This window comes from Natator depressus, chromosome 6, assembly GCF_965152275.1.
Source record: "Natator depressus isolate rNatDep1 chromosome 6, rNatDep2.hap1, whole genome shotgun sequence".
NCBI lineage: Eukaryota > Metazoa > Chordata > Testudines > Cheloniidae > Natator > Natator depressus.
Window position 1 is genome coordinate 26807383 of NC_134239.1, and position 19689 is coordinate 26827071.

General features: G+C 45.9%; 1 protein-coding gene and 1 long non-coding RNA gene across 7 annotated transcripts in view; one reads left to right on the plus strand and one right to left on the minus strand.

Moving 5' to 3' along the window:
* Positions 1–5894: 5894 nt before the first annotated feature.
* Positions 5895–19051, minus strand: LOC141988845 (uncharacterized). 6 transcript variants are annotated; one of them, XR_012639843.1, is made up of 4 exons: positions 18949–19051; positions 17640–17855; positions 14350–14464; positions 5895–6090 (listed from the first exon to the last, which is right to left on the minus strand). It is a non-coding gene; the product is annotated as an uncharacterized LOC141988845 (long non-coding RNA). The 6 variants fall into 6 exon arrangements; XR_012639842.1 differs by having other exon boundaries at positions 18740–18978; XR_012639845.1 differs by lacking the exon at positions 18949–19051 and adding an exon at positions 18356–18528.
* The window catches only part of KCNQ1 (potassium voltage-gated channel subfamily Q member 1), a 537929-nt gene continuing 536652 nt past the window's right edge, over positions 18413–19689 (plus strand). Inside the window, exon 1 of the mRNA XM_074954860.1 lies at positions 18413–18981. Within this exon, the coding sequence (XP_074810961.1) occupies positions 18587–18981 (395 nt within the window). The 5' untranslated portion in view covers positions 18413–18586. The remainder of the gene's footprint in view (positions 18982–19689) is intronic.

The following is a 19689-nucleotide window of genomic DNA, read 5'->3' on the forward strand; positions in this document are numbered from 1 at the left end:
GGTCAGGGGGACAGAGTTCATTATAGTCGCTCCAGACCCATCAGTTCAATCACGTCCTCCTTGGTCTGGGCCCCAGCCCCATTCACCCACTTGTAAGTGTATTCCCCCATCAGCGTGACCAGTTCCAGACAGGTCATCCCCTGGGTCTTCTGCATACTCCGGAACCTTTTCCTGTACGTCTTGGGGGTCAGCTCAAACTTGCGCAGCAGGGCTTATTTGAACAGTTCCTAGTCCCCTGCTTCTACCTCATCCATCTGGCTGAACATCTCTATGGCTTTGGGACCAGTAAAGGGGTGAAATGCCGAAGCCTGTCTGCAGGGTCAAACTGGTGCACGTTGCAGGCCTTCTCAAAGGCAGTGAGGAAGGCGTCTCTATCATCCCCTTCCTTAAACTGAGGCAGCACTTTTATATTGGAGTTCCCTGTGGGCTTAGCCACCCTGGGCCCATCCCCACTCACCACGGCAGGGGTCTCTCTGCTTCTCCGCTCCGCCATCGCCAGTTCGTGTTGTCTCTGTCTCTCACAGTCCTGCCGTTCCTTCTCACGGTCCTCCAGCGCTTTCAATTTCAGTTCCATTTCCAACTCCAACCATCTCAGCTCCACCAGTGGGGAACCCAGTCAGGAAGATCCCCTGCTGGTCGGGTAGGTGGATCCTGGGGCTGCCAGGCTGCTTTCAGACCCTCCCGCATCCCCAGTTGGATCAGTGGCTGGGATCACCCCTGGGGCTGCCTGGCTGCTCCCAGCCTCTCTCACATCCCCAGCTGGGTGAGGAACTGGCTCCTTAGAGCAATCATTCTCTTTCAACCGAGCAATCAGCTGTGCCTTGGTGAATCTTCCAATGTGCAGCCTTCTCTCTCTGCACAGCTCTACAATGTCCTTTTTCAGGAGGTGGTTATAGGCCATCTCCATGCTGTTCCCAAGTGGTCACAGACTCATAGGCCTGTGCTCTCTGAGTTCCCCACGATCTCTGGGAGGAACCCCTTCAGTGCTACAGCCCTTCCCGGGGGGTCCACTCTCACTCGGGGATTAAGCTGTAGGCTCCTCCGCCTCCTGGAACCGCACCTCTTGGAGCCTCCAGCACACCCGTCTCTCACTAATCCCCCTCTGTTTTACTGCTCCCCAGTCACTTACTGCAGGATGCTCTGTCCATGGAGTGCAGTTTGATCCTACTTCTGCCATCAGTTGTCACGGAGTCACCAAGTGATGCGCTGGAACTACTCCATATGAAGCCAGTCAGGACTCAAGGGGAGCATGCCTCCTCCCTCTGAGCATAATGTCTCCAGGGCAAGAAGCTTACACAGCTTCGACCTTCCTGGGTCTGCCCTCGGAGCATTCAGCATTCCCTTTTCACACCGTGTGCTTCCCACAGCAAGTCAGCACAGGCAGGGCTCCTGGAGAAGCCAGAGGGCCCTGCACCCCAACTCCACAGTCAGACGTGACTCTCAGCCAGCGTCAAACAGAAGGTTTATTCGTTGACAGGACCACAGCATAGAACAGAACTTGCTATTACAGACATCAGTGACTTTCAGCAAGTCTATCTTGGGAATCCTGGGCCAGATGCCCTGGATTCCCCCTCTTCCAGTCCCCCCATGCAGACTGCCAGCCTCCAGCCACTCGACCTCCGACACCCCCCTTCATGCCCCTCCTCCTTCTCTTTGTCTCACTTCCTGGGCCAAAGGTGTCACCTGGTCGCACCCCCCTCCTGGGTCTCAGATTACATAGGTGCAAATAGCTGGGCAGTCTCACCTGCCCTGAGGGCCTCAGCAAAATCACACACCCAATTCCCACCACCCAAGTATTGGTGCAGTACACAGGGAAACTAAGGTACATACAGTATTAGTATAGGACAGTAAGACTCACATGCAACATAACAAGTTACTTATATAATATCATAATTTGCACGTATGTTATTGAATCAGAAGGTTTGAGGCAGAAAGAATTCCTGGAGCTGCGGTTTTAGGAAGACCTACTGGAAGTCATCAGGCAAGGGACTTAAGCAACCTCTCTTTTGTTGGTGCACCTTTGTGCCAAAGCAATTTCTGAATTTGCTTCAGCCAGCAAGAGCAAACCTGTTCCCAGAAATATTGTAATATCCTTCTGGCAGCCACAGATGCTGCCAGTATCCAATATCCAAGTGCAGAAGTTAAGATGTTTGTAGAATTCCGATGTTTGGAAAGAGCAGCTAATTTCTTTGGAGCTCAGTCAGACATGCTGATTACAGTGTGGAGGGGAGAGAGAGAGAGAATGTGACCTATATAAAGAAGAGAGTTTTGACAAATGTGTGATGCAATTAGATTTTGTAATGATAAAGAATGAAGTCAGATGCTAATTTCAGATGCCTCTGCATTCACGCATACATGCATATAGTGTCACACATGGCACTGTACGCAACATCAAGATACTGGCTAAGTCCTAGCAGATGAGACTAGAATCTGGCCGAAGTGCATTAATGAAGAACATAGCTGTGTTGCAGGTGCTGTCGAGGTTTCTGGTTCCTCTTCTGGAAATATTTTCAGAGGAGCCATTGTGAAAATTGCTGGATAGTTAAATAAACAAACCAAACCAAAGGGCAGTGGGGAAAACAGGCTGGCATTTGCCAAAACAGGCTTGAGACACAAATAGAGCACCTAGCTCAGAGATTGGTTTCCTCTTGCCTAGTAAAGGCTGAGTGTCTCCCTTAGAGCTTAGGCAGGGTTTTATAATATTTTACTTAACTATTCACCTTTTGTCCCACCACTCTTGCTTTAATCCCAAAGAAAAAAAAATTAACAAAACCTGATGCAACATAGGAGGTGCTCTTCTGCTACAGGCATTTCCAGCTCCCTTATTCATACAGAAATGTACCCTCTGAGCAGTGCTCTTGGATAAAACAAGCTCCTCCTCTTAAATAGGCAAATATTCAGGGCTTTTTAAAATTAAATAGAAGCTCTCAGTCACACTGATAACAACAGGAACTAGTACTGGGCAAACAATGTAGAAACCATTTGCGAATCTTTGTTGAATATAACTCAGAATGTTGCCTGGATGGTATTCACAGCCTTCTGTGTGGATTTTCCATTCACATTTGTACTAGTGAATGTTCATTTCCAAGAACAGACCTAGAAAGCAAGGCCACTATGAAATTAGGTCGAATTTATAGAATTCGGTTTTGTAGAAAGCGTTTTTATACAGTAGATTGTGTGTGTGTCCTCACACAAATGGTCTAAGTGCATTTAGTCGGCGGAGTGCATCCACAGTACCGAGGCAACCGTCGACTTCCGGAGCGTTGCACTGTGGGTAGCTATCCCACAATTCCCGCAGTCTCCGCCGCCCATTTGAATTCTGGGTAGAAATCCCAATGCCTGATGGGGCAAAAACATTGTCGCGGGTGGTTCTGGGTATATATCGTCAGTCCCCCCCTTCCCTCCCTCCCTCTGTGAAAGCAACGGCAGACAATCGTTTCGTGCCTTTTTTCCTGAGTAACCCGTGCAGATGCCATACCACGGCAAGCATGGAGCCCGCTCAGCTCACCATCACCATATGTCTCCTGGGTGCTGGCAGACGTGGTACTGCATTGCTACACAGCAGCAGCTCATTGCCTTTTGGCAGTAGACAGTGCAGTATGACTGGTAGCCATCGTCGCCGTACTCCAGGGTGCTCTTTTAGCCGACCTCGGTGAGGTCGGTCAGGGGCGCCTGGGCAAACATGGGAGTGACTCCGCCAGGTCATTTCCCTTTTAAGTTTCGTCTCATGGCAATTCAGTCCTGCCAGCAGTCCTACTGCACCGTCTTCTAATGAGCAGCCAGGAGACGATGATGGCCAGCAGTCGTAATGCACCATCTGCTGCCAGCAAGATGTATAAAGATAGATGAAGTGGATCAAAACAAGAAATAGACTAGATTTATTTTGTATTCATTTTCTCCTCCCTTCCTCCCTCCCTCCATTAAATCATTGGCCTGCTAAGCCTAGGGTTTTGAGTTCTATCCTTGAGAGGGCCATTCTGTTTCTCCTTGATGCAAAGCCACCCCCTTTGTTGATTTTAATTCCCTGTAAGCCAACCGTGTAAGCCATGTTGTCAGCCGCCCCTCCCTCCTTCAGAGCAATGGCAGACAATTGTTCAGCGCCCTTTTCCCTGGATTGCCCGAGCAGACACCATAGCACAGCAAGCATGGAGCCCGTTCAGCTCACCGCAGCAGTTATGACCATTGTAAACGCCTCGCACATTATTGTGCAGTTTATGCAGAACCAGCACCTGAAAAACCAAGCGAGGAAGTGATGGCAGTGCAGTGATGAAGACATGAACATAGATTTCTCTAAAACCGCGGTCCCCAGCAATTTGGCGATCATGGTGTTACTGGGGCAGGCTCATGCCGTGGAACGCTGATTCTGGGCCCGGGAAACAAGCACCGACTGGTGGGACCGCATAGTGTTGCAGGTTTGGGATGATTCCCAGTGGCTCCGAAACTTTCGCATGCGAAAGGGCACTTTTATGGAACTTGGTGACTTGCTTTCCCCTGCCCTGAAGCGCAAGAATACCAAGATGAGAGCAGCACTTACAATTCACAAGCGAGTGGCAATAGCTCTGTGGAAGCTTGCAACGCCACACAGCTACCGGTCTGTCGGGAATCAATTTGGAGTGGGCAAATCTACTGTGGGGATTGCTGTGATCCAAGTAGCCAGTGCAATCATTGAGCTGCTGCTATCAAAGGTAGTGACTCTGGAAAATGTGCAGGGGGGATTCCCTAACTGTGGTGGGGCGATAGATGGAACGCATATCCCTATCTTGGGACCGGACTACCAGGGCAGCCAGCACGTAAACCACAAGAGGTACTTTTCAATGGTGCTGCAAGCACTGGTGGATCACAAGGGACGTTTCACCAACATCCACGTGGGATGGCCGGGAAAGGTTCATGACGCTCGCGTCTTCAGGAACTCTGGTCTGTTTAAATGGCCGCAGGAAGGGATTTACTTCCCAGACCAGAAAATAACTGTTGGGGATGTTGAAATGCCTATAGTTATCCTTGGGGACCCAGCCTACCCCTTAATGCCCTGGCTCATGAAGCTGTACACAGGCACCCCGGACAGTATTAAGGAGCTGTTCAACTATAGGCTGACCAAGTGCAGAATGGTGGTAGCGTGCGCATTTGGATGTTTAAAGGGTCGCTGGCACAATTTACTGACTCGCTCAGACTTCAGCGAAACCAATATTCCCATTGTTATTGCTGCTTGCTGTATGCTTCACAATCTCTGTGAGAGTAAGGGGGAGATGTTTATGGCAGGGTGGGAGGTTGATTCAAATAGCCTGGCCACTGAATACGCGCACCCAGACACCAGGGCGGTTAGAAGAGCACAGCAGGAAGCGCTGCGCATCAGAGAAGCTTTGAAAACCAGTTTCAAGACTGACCAGGGTACTGTGTGACACTCCTGCTTGTTTCTCCTTGATGAAAACCCGCCCCCTTGGTTGCATCTGAATTCCGTGTAAGCCACCCGCCTTCCCCCCTTCTATCACAGCTTGCTTGCAAAGGAAATAAAGTCACTATCGTTTAAAAGACATGTATTCTTTATTAATTTATTATAAAAATAGGGAGATAACTCACAAGGTAGCCTGGGTCGGGTGTGGTAGGAGGGAAGGAAAAGGCCACTTTAAAACTTCTTGAATGACAGCCTTCTGTTGCTTGGACTGTCCACTGGGGTGGGGTGGTTGGGTGCCTGGAGCCTCCTCCCCCGCCCCCGTGTTCTTGGGCGTCGGGGTGAGGATGCTGTGGAACTTGGAGAGGAGGGAGGGCGGTTAAGCAGGGTCTGCAGCGGCAGTCTGTGATCCTGCTGCCATTCATGAACCTCCACCAGACGCTGGAGCATGTCCGTTTGATCCTGCAGTAGCCCCAGCGTTGCCTCATGCCTCCTCTGATCTTCCTGCCACCATCTCTCATCACGTTCATCGGCCACTTTCCTGTGCTCTGCTATTGTGTCCCTCCACACATTCTGCTGAGCTCTGTCAGTGCCGGATGACTGCATGAACTCAGAGAACATTTCATCGTGGTTGCGTTTTTTTCACCGCCTTATCTGAGATGGCCTTTGGGACGGAGGAGGGAGGCTTGAAACATTTGCAGCTGCTGGAGGAAAAAAAGGGAGTATAGTATTTTAAAAGATACATTTACAGAACAATCTTTCACGGTGAACAACACTATTCACATTACATAGCACATGTGATTTTGGTACAAGGTCGCATTTTGCATCTTATATTGAGTGCCTGCGGCTTTGGTGTTAGAGATCACACACGCAGTGCCGGGCAACAGAATTCGGCTTGCAGGGGGCCATGGTAAGCCATAGTCTTTCGGCTTCTGCAACCTTCATAACAGCAGTGCCCTCCTCTCCCATACCAAGCAAAGCACGTTGAGTTGGCCATTTAGTGCTGCGGTTTTCCTGTTAACGTGCAGCAGCAGAAACCAAACTAACCCCCCGCCCCATCCAATTCTCTGGGATGATCACTTTACCCCTCCCCACACCACGTGGCTGGTATCAGGGAAGATCCCTGCTAGCCAAACGCGAACAGCTCAGCGCCAATGCCCCCACCACCACCACGTGGCTAACTGCGGGGAGGATTTCTTTTCAGCCGCAGGCAAACAGCCCAGTAGGAATGGCCACCTCTGAATGTCCCCTTAATTAAATTCCCCTATTTCAATCAGGTTACCATGAACGATATCACTCTCCTGAGGATAACACAGAGAGATAAAGAACGGCTGTTGCTTGAATGGCAGCAAACACCGGAACTATACGCTGCCAGGCTTTGTCATGCAATGATACCAGATTACTTGCTACTAGCATGGCATGGTAAAGTGTCCTACCATGGAGGACAGAATAAGGCTGCTTTCCCCAGAAACCTTCTGCAAAGGCTTCATGGAGATGTCCCTGGCGGATTTCCACTCCATCCACAGACACGTTAACAGACTTTTCCAATAGCTGTAATGGCAACGAATGCATCCCAAGTCCTCAGGGCTACTTAATCATTAAAAAATGCTTGCTTTTATAACCTGTATTATATTTTAAAAGGTACACTCACCAGAGGTCCCTTCTCTGGCTTCGTTGTGTTGGGAGGGTATTTCAGTCAGGGTGATAAAAAGATCCTGGCTGTTGGGGAGAACAGTGTGCTGTGTGCTCTCCTCAAGCTCGTCCTCCTCCTCCCCATCTTCCCTGTCTGCAAAATCCTCAGGCATAGTGAAGAGTACCCCATCATTGGAGTCCACGGACAGGGGTGGGGTAGTGGTGGCAGCCCCCCCTAGAATTGCATGCAGCTCAGCATAGAAGCAGTATGTCTGGGGCTCTGTCCCGGAGCATCCATTTGATTCTTTGGTTTTCTGGCACGCTTGTCTGAGCTCCTTAAATTTCACGCAGCACTGTGTTGTGTCCCTGCTGTAGCCTCTGTCCCTCATGGCCTCGGAGATTTTTAAAAATGTTTTGGCATTTTGTCTTTTGGAACGTAGCTCTGATAGCACGGATTCCTCTCCCTGTACAGCGATCAGATCCAGTACCTCCTGTTCTGTCCATGCTGGAGCTCTTTTTTGATTCTGGGACTGCATGGTCACCTGTGCTGATGAGGTTGCCTGGCCAAACAGGAAATGAGATTCAAAAGTTCCCGGGGCTTTTCCTGTACTCCTGGCCAGTGCATCCGACTTCAGAGTGCTGTCCAGAGCGGTCACAATGGTGCACTGTGGGATAGCTCCCGGAGGCCAATACCTTAGAATTGCGTCCACACTAACCCTAATTCAAAACGGCGATGTCAATTTCAGCGCTAATCCCCTCGTTGGGGAGGAGTACAGAAATCGGTTTTAAGAGCCCTTTATGCCAAAAAAAATGGCTTCGTTGTGTGGACGGGTGCAGGGTTAATTCAATTTAGCGCTGCTAAATCCGACATAAACTCGTAGTATATTTGCAGAGATGTTTGCAAGACTCACTTGATCGAAAGTTTGAACTGGAAGTGACTTGTTTGGTATATTCTCCTGTTGATAACCGTTTCAGTCATTCAGTCGGGGAACTGAAGCATTAATTCATATGTGAATGAGGGGACTAAGCAGACAGCACAAATAGCAAATATTAAAATGCTTTTCATCATAAAAATGTAGGCCCCAATCTAACAAAGCTTTTTGGCATATACTTAACTGGAAGCACATGAAGCCAGTGGGAATACTCATATGCTTAAATGCTTTGTTTGGTCTGTGCTTTATGGCCTAAAACCTGGGCACTTTGTAAGCCCTAGAATTCCTGAAAAGAAAAAAAAAAGAATTGCGCGCATCCCCCAATACGTGTAACCCAGTGAAGAATCATAAAGAGTAAGAGCTGGTCTCAAGGATGAAATGTGCATAAAGGTAGATGTGTACTTCATGTGTTTAGGTAGGAAATGTTAGGGGGTGTGGGCATGAAGCTCTTAAAAATTGATAATCGTCGTAGGTCAATCTTCTGGTTGCTTATCCAAACAGCCTCCAGAGTCAGGTTTATCGGCCATCTCTGGTACATGCTAAATAATATGTTTCTCTTTGTTTCCTGTAACTGACCTACTTATCTCTACCAATCATAGTCCCAACCTCACCACTATAGCTGCAGACAAATTAACTCTTAGCAAAAATGTTTGCTCAAACCAAATTCAACCCTCTAAATTGTAAGCTATTTTCTGTGTCATTTTTCTTTAAATAAATTAACAAAAGATCATACTAACAAACATTTAAAAGCTGTTCTTTTCTTTTCAGACAATGTCTGTTTATGAGCCTGGTGAGCAGTTGATGTGAACTTCAAGTACTGACACATGCATGCTTGGCCCGCTCACACTTTGCTCAGTCATGTCAGGAACTATTCTCTCTAATACAGTTGTTAAACCTTTAAGCAGCCACAAGAAGGTGATGTTTCAGAACAGGCAGATATATGTTGTTTGCCTATCCACATTCTATTATTGTATTTCCAGGGTTGAAGGCCAGCAGTGATAATATGCTCTAGAACTGTAGTCTACACTGGCCATTTCACCCTAATATTTCCCAGTGTTGCTATCACTGATTCTACTGAGAGCTGTGCTAGACGTTGCAGTGGTTAAAATTCTGGTGACTGGTGTTGCCTTGTCTCCACTAGCACTCCTACCAGTGGAGCTGAACTGGTGGGAAGAGTTAGTAAAAGAGTAACAGTGTAGATTAGGCCTAGGAGGGCTATTAAAAAGAAACTGATAGCACACTCTTGTGGTGTTATGTATTGAGTGCACATGAATGTTTCAGGTCAAGTAACTACCTTGTGTCTGTAACTGGGGTTGCTAGTCATAACATCCATGTTATAATGACTGCTGTAATGTGAGTCATTCTTTCCCTGACAATAATATGAGTAAGATACTGGTAGTGTGATGCTGCCATCACTTAGCATAGACCAGGAAAGCCTAGTTACAATAAACTGACTAAAAGGTAAAAACAGAGGTTTGTCATAAGATTCCAGCCACCTGTGTAACTATGCTAAAACAAAACTTTAGTGTACATGGACAAAGCCACTATTTTGCACCAGTGGAGCCAAACACTTGATACTGGGGTAAACTACACTGATATAAATGATAGTTAATACTGGTTTCCTTGTCTAAACTTGGAGTTTGCATTGGTACAGCTACAGCAATAGCTGGCCAGCAGTGGCTGAAATCAGGGCAAATACCCAGTGGGTAGACAAGGCAGAAAGAAGCAGGAATTTCCTTAACAAGCCTTCCCTTCCTTCCTCAAGCATGTGTAACAAAATAAGGCCTAGTCCAGCAAATACTGAAAATTAAGCACACATGTACGCATGCAAGTCATTCCATTGACTTCAATAGGAAGTCAGTGGAATGACTTTCATGCTTAAAGTAAAGCATATGCATAAGTTTCTGCAGGACCATAGCCTAAAATTCTGAAACAGTAGCAGGGAGCCCAAATCCTAATATTCCAAGAACAGTAAAGTAAGTTATTGGGTTCTTGAATGGAATAGAATACATACCAATGAGGACTGTTCTTAAATTGATAGATGCAATAACAACAATTATAGGTGCATATAAAGGGGAGAAATGTATAAGGGCTGGTCTATATTTGGGCTTAGCTCTGATTCAGCCATCAGAGGCCAGCAACAAGTGTAGCTGCACTGGTACAAATTTCATGGCTCGACAAAGGAAGCCATAGTATGCACAGGTAGCAGTTATCCATGATTGAAACCAGAGTAAATTCAATTGGTATAAATTGAGTCTTTCTTTGTCATCTTCGGAGTGGCGATGATGCAGGCCTGCAATGTGTAGGAGGGAATCATGGTGAGTAGGAGATGATCATGGTGGTCCCTTCTGACATGAAAGTCTATGAGTCTGAGCTACACCAGCTGTTTGCTGAATACCAAGTAAAAGCAGGGCCTCTGTGCTAAACTATGACAGAAAGAAAAGAAGAAGAAGAAAAAGAAACCTAATATCTCAACTCCTCTTCATTATCTAATTTAGGCCTTCTCTGCACTTAAAAAGTTTGCTGGAAGAGCTATACCAGCAACAGCCCCCTCCCCTTGGGAAACACAGCTTATATCAGCAAAAGCTTCTTTTCCCCCCGCTTTTTGTTTGTAGGTTAAACTAGCTCCCTGAACGGAATGATCTATGTCAGCAAAAGGGTGTTTTTTGTTTTTCTTTTTTGGGCCAGTATAATTTCGTCCACACTTGGGCTTTGCTAGCAGAGCTGTTAGTTAGGGGTGTGATTTCCACCCACCCCTCCCCCCCATTCCTAACTGCCATAGCTATGCTGGTAAAACTTTCTAGGCCTTAGTTAAAATAGTTCATTCTGATACATTTTCTTTTAATTATTCAGTATTATAATAATTATATTTATGATGCACCCCACTGCTGAGATCCTCAGGTGCTGCACAGTTTAAAATACAGTGAACACTGGGACAAATTCTAAATCACCTAGGGTATCTGGACACTCAGTCCTCATTAGTTTTAATGGGATTTGGGTGACCCAATATTGTAGGTAGCTTTAAAAATCTCAGCTTTTGATTCTAGTAGTGTGGTATGAGGGCAGATTGTGACTTATTAACAATTTAAAACAATGTCTAATTCATTCACATGTGCACTGAAAACTCCAAGCAGTAGCCTGTATATACTTTTGCCCACCCTAAGCATTTAAAAATAAGTCAATTCCTCAAAAATCATGATACTGACTTAAAACTAATGAGAGTTAAAAACAGTAAATAAAGAAATTTAGGATTCTTTCTATTTGCTTTCTGGGTTTTTGATCCTTTAGAGTCTTGTTCTCAAGCTTTACTTTGCAACTGTGATGGCTAGAAACTTTTTTTTCCCTGAAAGCTGAGATTCTCATGTAATTACATGCCTCTGGGAGTTGGGGCATTAAGAAAAACGGTGAATATTGTGAGAGTTTGAAAAACTGTGCATATGTTAATGTATGAAAGTGTCTGAAATATTCTGTATTTCACTGAACCATAGTTCACTACGGACAATACTTCTCAGTTCCTTACTGAGTCACAGTTATCTATTTCTTTGGTTGGCTTTTTAAACAGACTTCTTACAGAATGATTAACCAAGGGACTCTACAGTGAGTGGAATTCAGGTAGGCACTATCACTGATTTTAAGCGAGGAGTTGTTGTTGTTAAAACGTATTTTGCTGTTTCTCCATGGAAAGTTTGTTTACATCAAAAACTTCTCTCCCCACCCCCATCTCCACAGCTGCACAGAAGTTTTCATTAAACAGGAAGTAGCACCAAAAAAAAAAAAAAGAGAGAGAGAGAAGAAAACGGAAAAAACCCTTAGCAGCAACAGTTAGAATGCAGATATCGAAGTCAAACTTAGTTATGTTGAAAAACTGTCTGACACGGAAGTCTGTAATTACCAGTGTAAGTGCTTTGGTTTTCAGGACACACAGAGCACCCATATGCTTTCAAACTGCAAGACTCTTACATTAGATACAGGGAACTAATTACACAAAGAAAGCGTGTCCCTCCTCTGTAACTCACTGCACCAACTCTGCCTTATAAATGTTCAGTAATGATGAAAGATGTGACTCTGCATTTTTATGCTATATAATATATAAAAAAAGATCAGAAAGATCTTAAAAATACATCTCACATTCAACTATATACATGGGTGATGAATATAAAAGCAGCCCCAAGGCGGGACAAAAATTCGCGATCTACCATAGACTCAGGGTGTGATTTTTAAGAGTGCTGAATGATGGACTCGCTCTGCTCCTATCAACGTCAATGGAGCTGGGAATTTTGCCATAGACTTTAATGGGAGCAGAATTAGGCCAATGCTGCTCAGCTTTTAAAATCCAATTCCAAATGTACCATCTTCCTCCAGATGCAAATGTATAACATGGTACTTAGTTATAATAAGTTAACAATATCATATCTTATTAACCTTTCCTTTCTGATTCTTAAATATTTACTGTGTCCTTCATAGATTGTAAATTGTAATTACTACTGAGCAGCAGTGACCATGTTGACTGTATTACAGTTCCTCCTTAATTTTTAATTCCCTGTATCCTCCTTATCCAAAGCATTTCACTACTGTCTTCGGTATCAAAGCATTGCTGCCTGACTTGGTATGCATTTTTGACACTCTTCCCCCTCTTCTTTCTATTCCTAGTTCTTTTATCTATACAGTGCTCCTCAGAGTTTTTATTTTCTTCTGTTTTAAATTATTTTTTTCTTTTGTAAAATAGAAACAAAATACAAAAAGTTTATATATAAATGAATAGAGAGACAAGAATAACTTGTATGATGAGAAACTGGAATTGGTGCATACATATTATATAATTGTTTATATTTGAAAATGTTGCATGCTGTACATAAAATACCAGGTACTTAATGACTCTTCTGCATTATAATTAAAGTAATTATTCTCTGGATTCACAAAAAGAAAAGGAGGACTTGTGGCACCTTAGAGACTAACCAATTTATTTGAGCATAAGCTTTCGTGAGCTACAGCTCACTTCATCGGATGCATAAAGTGGAAAGTACAGTGAGGAGATTTAAATACACACAGACCATGAAAAAATGGGTGTTTATCATACACATTATAAGGAGAGTGATCACTTAAGATGAGCTATTACCAGCAGGAGAGTGGGGTGGGGGGAGAGAAAACCTTTTGAAGTGATAATCAAGGTGGGCCATTTCCAGCACACTTCCAGGAGTTAACAAGAACGTCCGAGGAACAGTGGGCGGGGGAGGGGGGGGAATAAACAAGGGGAAATAGTTTTACTTTGTATAATGACTCAACCACTCCCAGTCTCTATTCAAGCCTAAGTTAATTGTATCCAATTTGTAAATTAATTCCAATTCAGCAGTCTCTCGTTGGAGTCTGTTTTTGAAGTTTTTTTGTTGAAGAATAGTCACTTTTAGATCAGAAATCGAGTGACCAGAGAGATTGAAGTGTTCTCCAACTGGTTTATGAATGTTATAATTCTTGACATCTGATTTGTGTCCATTTATTCTTTTACGTAGAGACTGTCCAGTTTGACCAATGTACATGGCAGAGGGGCATTGCTGGCACATGATGGCATATATCACATCGGTAGATGTGCAGATGAACGAGCCTCTGATAGTGTGGCTGATGTGATTAGGCCCTATGATGGTGTCCCCTGAATAGATATGTGGACACAGCTGGCAACGGGCTTTGTTGCAAGGATAGGTTCCTGGGTTAGTGGTTCTGTTGTGTGGTGTGTGGTTGCTGGTGAGTATTTGCTTCAGGTTGGGGGACTGTCTGTAGGCAAGGACTGGACTGTCTCCCAAGATTTGTGAGAGTGATGGGTCGTCCTTCAGGATAGGTTGTAGATCCTTGATAATGCGTTGGAGAGGTTTTAGTTGGGGGCTGAAGGTGACGGCTAGTGGCGTTCTGTTATTTTCTTTGTTGGGCCTGTCCTGTAGTAGGTGACTTCTGGGTACTCTTCTAGCTCTGTCAATCTGTGGATTCAGAACTAAGCTAAGAACTCAATTTTGACATTTCATTTGAGAGAATCATCCCACTAGCTTTCAGTTATGTCATACTCTCCATCATTTAGATCACTTTTAATTCTTCTTATTTGTTCACCTTGCTGTATTTGTTTATAGATACTTAGGTGCAAATATATTCCTCAATTTTTTTAATCTTTATTTTTCTTCTTTTACTTCTTTAACTGGATGACTCCATCTTCTGTCTTGTTTTGTATGCTGGAAGTAATTTATTTGAGTTATGTAAAAGTTTCCTCTCTTCAAGTCTAAAACCTGTCTCAGAATTCCTACCATCTCTTTTGTCATCATCTCATGTTTTAATTAAGAAAATATAAAACCATGTCACAGTATCCGTAAAACAATTACACAGGTTTCCAAGAGCATCCTAATCAAATTTAAAGTTTACCTTTCAGGCATCTTTGTTGTCCCTTATTTTTCTTGATTCAATCTTCTTCTCTGTTTCTCCAGGGATCGGTTACTGTCTTGTCCAAAAAAATATGCCTTGCTTTTATAGAAATTTCCTATTTTATTTAAAAAACAAATAGATTAGCTTTTCCATATCAAAACATTATTAATATTATCGTCATAGGGCCCAGGAGTCCTAGTCAAGGACCAGAACCCCAGTGTGGTAGGCCTCAACCAATGGAGGATAATAATTGAATTTGTTCATTTTTCACACTGGGCTTACGTGTAAAACCCCATAACAAAAGAGACTGGCAATATACAAAAAGTTAGTTTGTGAGTACACTTCTCATATGGGTAACTGCTCATCTCATATAAATAAAGGTGGGGGACCCTTGCAATCTGCCCCAAAGAGTCACACTCATGGTCTTGCTGGCTGCCAAACACACCACAATCAGACATTACTAAAATCCCTGCTAATTCAGAGTCCAGGAAGTTGGTACTGGTGGCCAGAGAGAAGGCATCATTTTATTTCTACTGAAATCCAAAACTTTCCTCTTTGCATTATTAGCACTTCCATTGGCTAATCCAAAAACCAAATGATCATTTTGACTAGATTAGACACAAAAACCTTGTTATTAAATCATACAATTGGTTATAATAAGGGGCAGATTTTTCATGGCCTTTGTACAGGTGCACAGGGTCTGGAGAGGTACTCTCTTCCCCCTTACATCCTATGCACAAGGACCGGGCACAATTATAGTCTGTGCACTTGAGGGAGCACAAGGTCTATTCTCTCCTAGCAAACCCAGAGGCACAAGGTACCCAGACATGCCAAACCCACCAAAAAAAAAAAAGGGGGGGGGGGGCAGAAATTGGGCTTGTTTTTGGCTTAATTGGCTTGTGAGTTGTTTGTTGGCTAGTTTTTGGCTTGTTGCTTGTTTGGCTTGTAGCTTGTTGCTTTTTTTTTTTTTTTAATTGGCTCCTGGCAAGCAGGGGCAAGGGGGAGATAGCAGGGGTAAGGGGCAAGCAGGGGCAAGGAGGGGAGAGTCAGGGGTGCACAGCAGGCCCACTGCAGGCCCAGACTGCACGCCGGGGGGATCTAGTCACACAGAGTGTTGGGGTTCTTAGGGATTGGCTTGTTTTGGCCTTGTTTTGAAATGGGATTAGCTTGATTTTTGGCTTATTGTGAAAGTCGGGGCGCTTATTTACCGCGTGAAAGTTGGCAGCTGTGAAGGTATCACAAAGGGGACAGTAAGGAGGCATGGCCATGGCCTCCAACACCCATGTACTGGTCAACGGAGCTGGCTGGGTACAGAAAGGGTGGTATGCTACACCACAGTGCAGCATGTGAATTCTCCCTATCTGGCACAGAAAGCTCTTGACAGATAGTGATTTCATACCACACCCAACATGGGTCAGTGCCAATTAGGCACAATGTGGCTGGCTGTAGGTTAGATGAAAGGCAGACCTTACCTCTTCTGGCATGCTGTTTTGGTAACGTGACTTGCTAATTATATTTGTTTTTTCTCATGAAAAACAATCACTGCCAGCTTATTTTTCAAACAGATGTATTTAGTCTTTATTGTTTGAAAGACCAATGTTTTACTTTTCTTCATTTAATAGACAAGGGGCCAGATCATAAAATCATGCTAATTTACACCACCTGAGGATCTGGCCCAATCCCCCTCTATAGCTCTCTCTGGTTTGAATGGAGCTGCAATTCGTAAGGCTGTTTTTGTTTAACTTTATATAGCCCCTTATCTTACCACAACATTTTTGTTTAAGCACAAGTATCGCCCATGAACTCAGCATAGCTATGCTTGTTAACTAGTTCTATTCTATTCTGGGCTAGAAGGAAAAAAAACAGCTCTCCAGACCAAAGATAATCTCCCTTTTAGGTCTGGGAATAGAAATGGTTAGCTAATTGCTGCAGCATAGGCTCTTGTGACTGTGGCGTGAAACAATTTGTCATAGTAAAGTAAGTCATTGCTTAAAACAGTAGACAAAAAAACTAGGCCAAGCCCTCATATAACCTAACAGTAATGGCCAAACACATATAGCAGCAGCCTCCACAAAAGCAAACATATTTTAAAGGTAGTGATGAGAGAGTCAACTATAGTCTGAGAGCTGAGGGGCAAAACTTATTACTCTCTAGTTCAATCACCGATTCATCATTTATTTATATCATGGTAGCACCTAGAACCCACAATGAAAAACTAGGGCCCCATTGTGAAAGGCACTGTTACAGAGAAATAACAAGGAAGACAGTCCCTGCACCAGTAACCTCACAATTAGAGCTGTGGGGAGAAAGGTAATTCCATTTCACAGAGGATTTCAGTATTTCAAAATATGGTTTGATTCTGTTTTGGAATGAAAATCAAACTTTTTTAATTACTGTGAGAAAGCGAATGGCCCTGTCTCTGACCTTGTACCCCCTGGGATCTCTGGCTTATGGGCAGTCTGCCTAGCGGGCTGCCCTGGAGCTGTGGACCTTGGGAGCCTGGCGTGCTGAAGAGCTGACAGCCTGGGAACTTGGGGGCTGGCTTTCCCAGAGCTTCCACACTCTCAGCTCTCCATCAGCCTGCCAGGTTAGGCTGCCAAAGAGTTGGGGGAGAATTTCTGTCCCCAAACCTTCTGGGGGAGAATTTCTGACAAGTCCTACTCAGAGTCTACATGTCAGATAGGATGCAACCAGTGGAGGAAATGGACAGATGCAGTGTGTGTGGGAGGCGGTGAGATAATAAAAAGAACAGTTTAACACCAAAGTCTAAGACACAAATTATTATTTACACCTAGAGATCTAGTTGAGGACATTGTGTCTGTAGACACAGCCCTGCACCAGCATCAACAACATATGAATAAGGCCCTGCAAAGGGCTTGTTCCTTAGAAAGACCCTTCTGATGTAAAGCCCCTCACCTGCTCTTACATGCACCTTGGAAAAAGTTACTGCAGGCTTGAAAGGATGCAGCTGCCAAAGAGTTGGAGGAGATTTCTGCCCCCAAACCTTCTGGGGGAGAATTTCTGACAAGTCCTACTCAGAGTCTGCATGTCAGATAGGATGCAACCAGTGGAGGAAATGGACAGATGCAGTGTGTGTGGGAGGCGGTGAGATAATAAAAAGAACAGTTTAACACCAAAGTCTAAGACACAAATTATTATTTACACCTAGAGATCTAGTTGAGGACATTGTGTCTGTAGACACAGCCCTGCACCAGCATCAACAACATATGAATAAGGCCCTGCAAAGGGCTTGTTCCTTAGAAAGACCCTTCTGATGTAAAGCCCCTCACCTGCTCTTACATGCACCTTGGAAAAAGTTACTGCAGGCTTGAAAGGATGCAGCTGCTTTCTCGCCTGGTGGCTGGCCAGTGAGCCATGGTGCTGTCCTCTCTTCCCAACCCTCCTTTACTCCAGAAAGAAGAGGCTGCTCTCTGCACCAGCGTTGGACCCAATCTCCACAGAAGGGATAGTCACCTGAACAGAGGTTGGCTAGGGCCTTTTCTCCCCTGCTTGGTTGAAACAAGGACACAAGCGAGACCCCTCTGGAAATTGCCCCTTAATGTAAGCCCCACCAATCATCCATTACAAAAAAAAAAAAAAAAAACAACCCAACCCAAAGAGTGGCTCTTTCCTTTCCCTTCTCAGGGCTGGCGTATGGCGCATCCGTCCCACAGAGACAATCCGGTCCCCATTACCTGCTCCAACCCCAAGGCAGCACCCGAGCCCCATCTCCGCTGCCACCGACCGGCAGGCAGGCGGGCGAGGCTGCGCGCGGCGGGGCATTGTCTGACCTGCCCCGGCCCCGTGGAGCGGACAGTGCCCAGGGCGGGCTTTCTGCTTTACACCCTCCTCCAACCGAGCGAGCCTGGCGCGAGCTTGGACGCGCGCCAAGAGGAACGAGCCGTCCGTGCCAAGTGTCCGGGGAATGCCCCGGGCGGGGACCAGGCAGCTCCCGCTGTCCCCCGGGCTCGGGTGGCAGCCGGGCAGGGAGGCGGAGACCTCGTACCTTTCCCGGCGGGGGCCGTCCCCCGGGGTGGGCCGGGCTAGGAGCGCTGCTGGAGCGGCGGAGGGAGTGTGTGAGAGACGCCCCGGCGGTGGCTGGCTGTCCCTCTCCCGCCTTCCTTCCCCGGGGCAGCGCCGGGGTTGCATCCCTGCTTCCCGCCCCAGCAGCGGCTGCCCCTTTCCCTCCTTCATCGCGCACACTCCTCCTCCGCCTCCGCCCTACGCCCCTCCGGCCATGACCTCCTCCCCCAAGCCTGAGAAGAGACGCTGGAGCTTGGGACGGCTGCCTGGGTCCCGGAAAGGGAGCATGACTCCCAGCAAGAAGCCCTCCGCCCTGGAGCTGGCCGAAAGCACCCCCAATGCCCACTACGCCCCTATGGCCCCCGACCAGGAGCAGATGCAGCAGGGCTCCAGCCAGCCGGCGGATCCGGATCGGGGCGAGCCGCCCTACAAGAGAGAGATGGTGGTGGTGAACACGGACTGCCCCCGGCCACACATCAACTTGGACCCTCGGGTCTCCATCTACAGCATCCGCAGACCGCTGCTGAGCAGGACCAACATCCAAGGCAGGGTCTATAACTTCCTAGAGAGACCCACCGGCTGGAAGTGCTTCGTGTATCACTTCACTGTGTGAGTAGTAAACTTCGCTTCCCCCTGGGGTCTCCGCTGCTGGCAGTGCCCTTGTGGGGCTATCAGCCACCACTTCGTGCAGCCCGCCCTCTGCCCTCCAATGTCCTTCTTCCCTGATGTCCTGACAGCTGCTTGGGGTCAAATGCTGCTGCCATAAGGCACCATTCTGGAGGGAGGGGGAGCAGGGGGTTGCCTGCGTCCTAGGCTTTGACACTGTGATTACAGCCAGTTGTTGAAGGATCTGACTTATTCTTGGAAAGGACAAACTGCACTGAGCTAAGGTGCCTTCCAGACTCCAGGCAGACTGATTTACAGAGCAATCTGTGGTAAATTTCACATCCCTGGTTGTGGTGTTGGTTAATAGTTTGTTGTTGCTCTCCCTCTGTCAGAGCAAACATTTACTTTGCTGGGTCAGGTGTATATGCGCCCATGTAGGTCTTATGCAGATTCTAAACTGCTCTTATTTAAGGTTTTACAAACAAAATCTACCTAGCCAAGTAAATGTAAATCTTCTTATCTAGTCTGGCCTGTATCTATTTTTAATGAATGTGTTTGACCTATGTGTGTTCCATTCATTCATTCCTGTTCTTGGTGAGCAAGGCATGAAGTGTTGAGAACTCCTCATTCCAGCCATATTACCAGAGCAAATAAATTTTGTTTTTCAGAGGGCAGTTTAATCTGTCTGTTAATGTTTGTTTGAAAAATTAT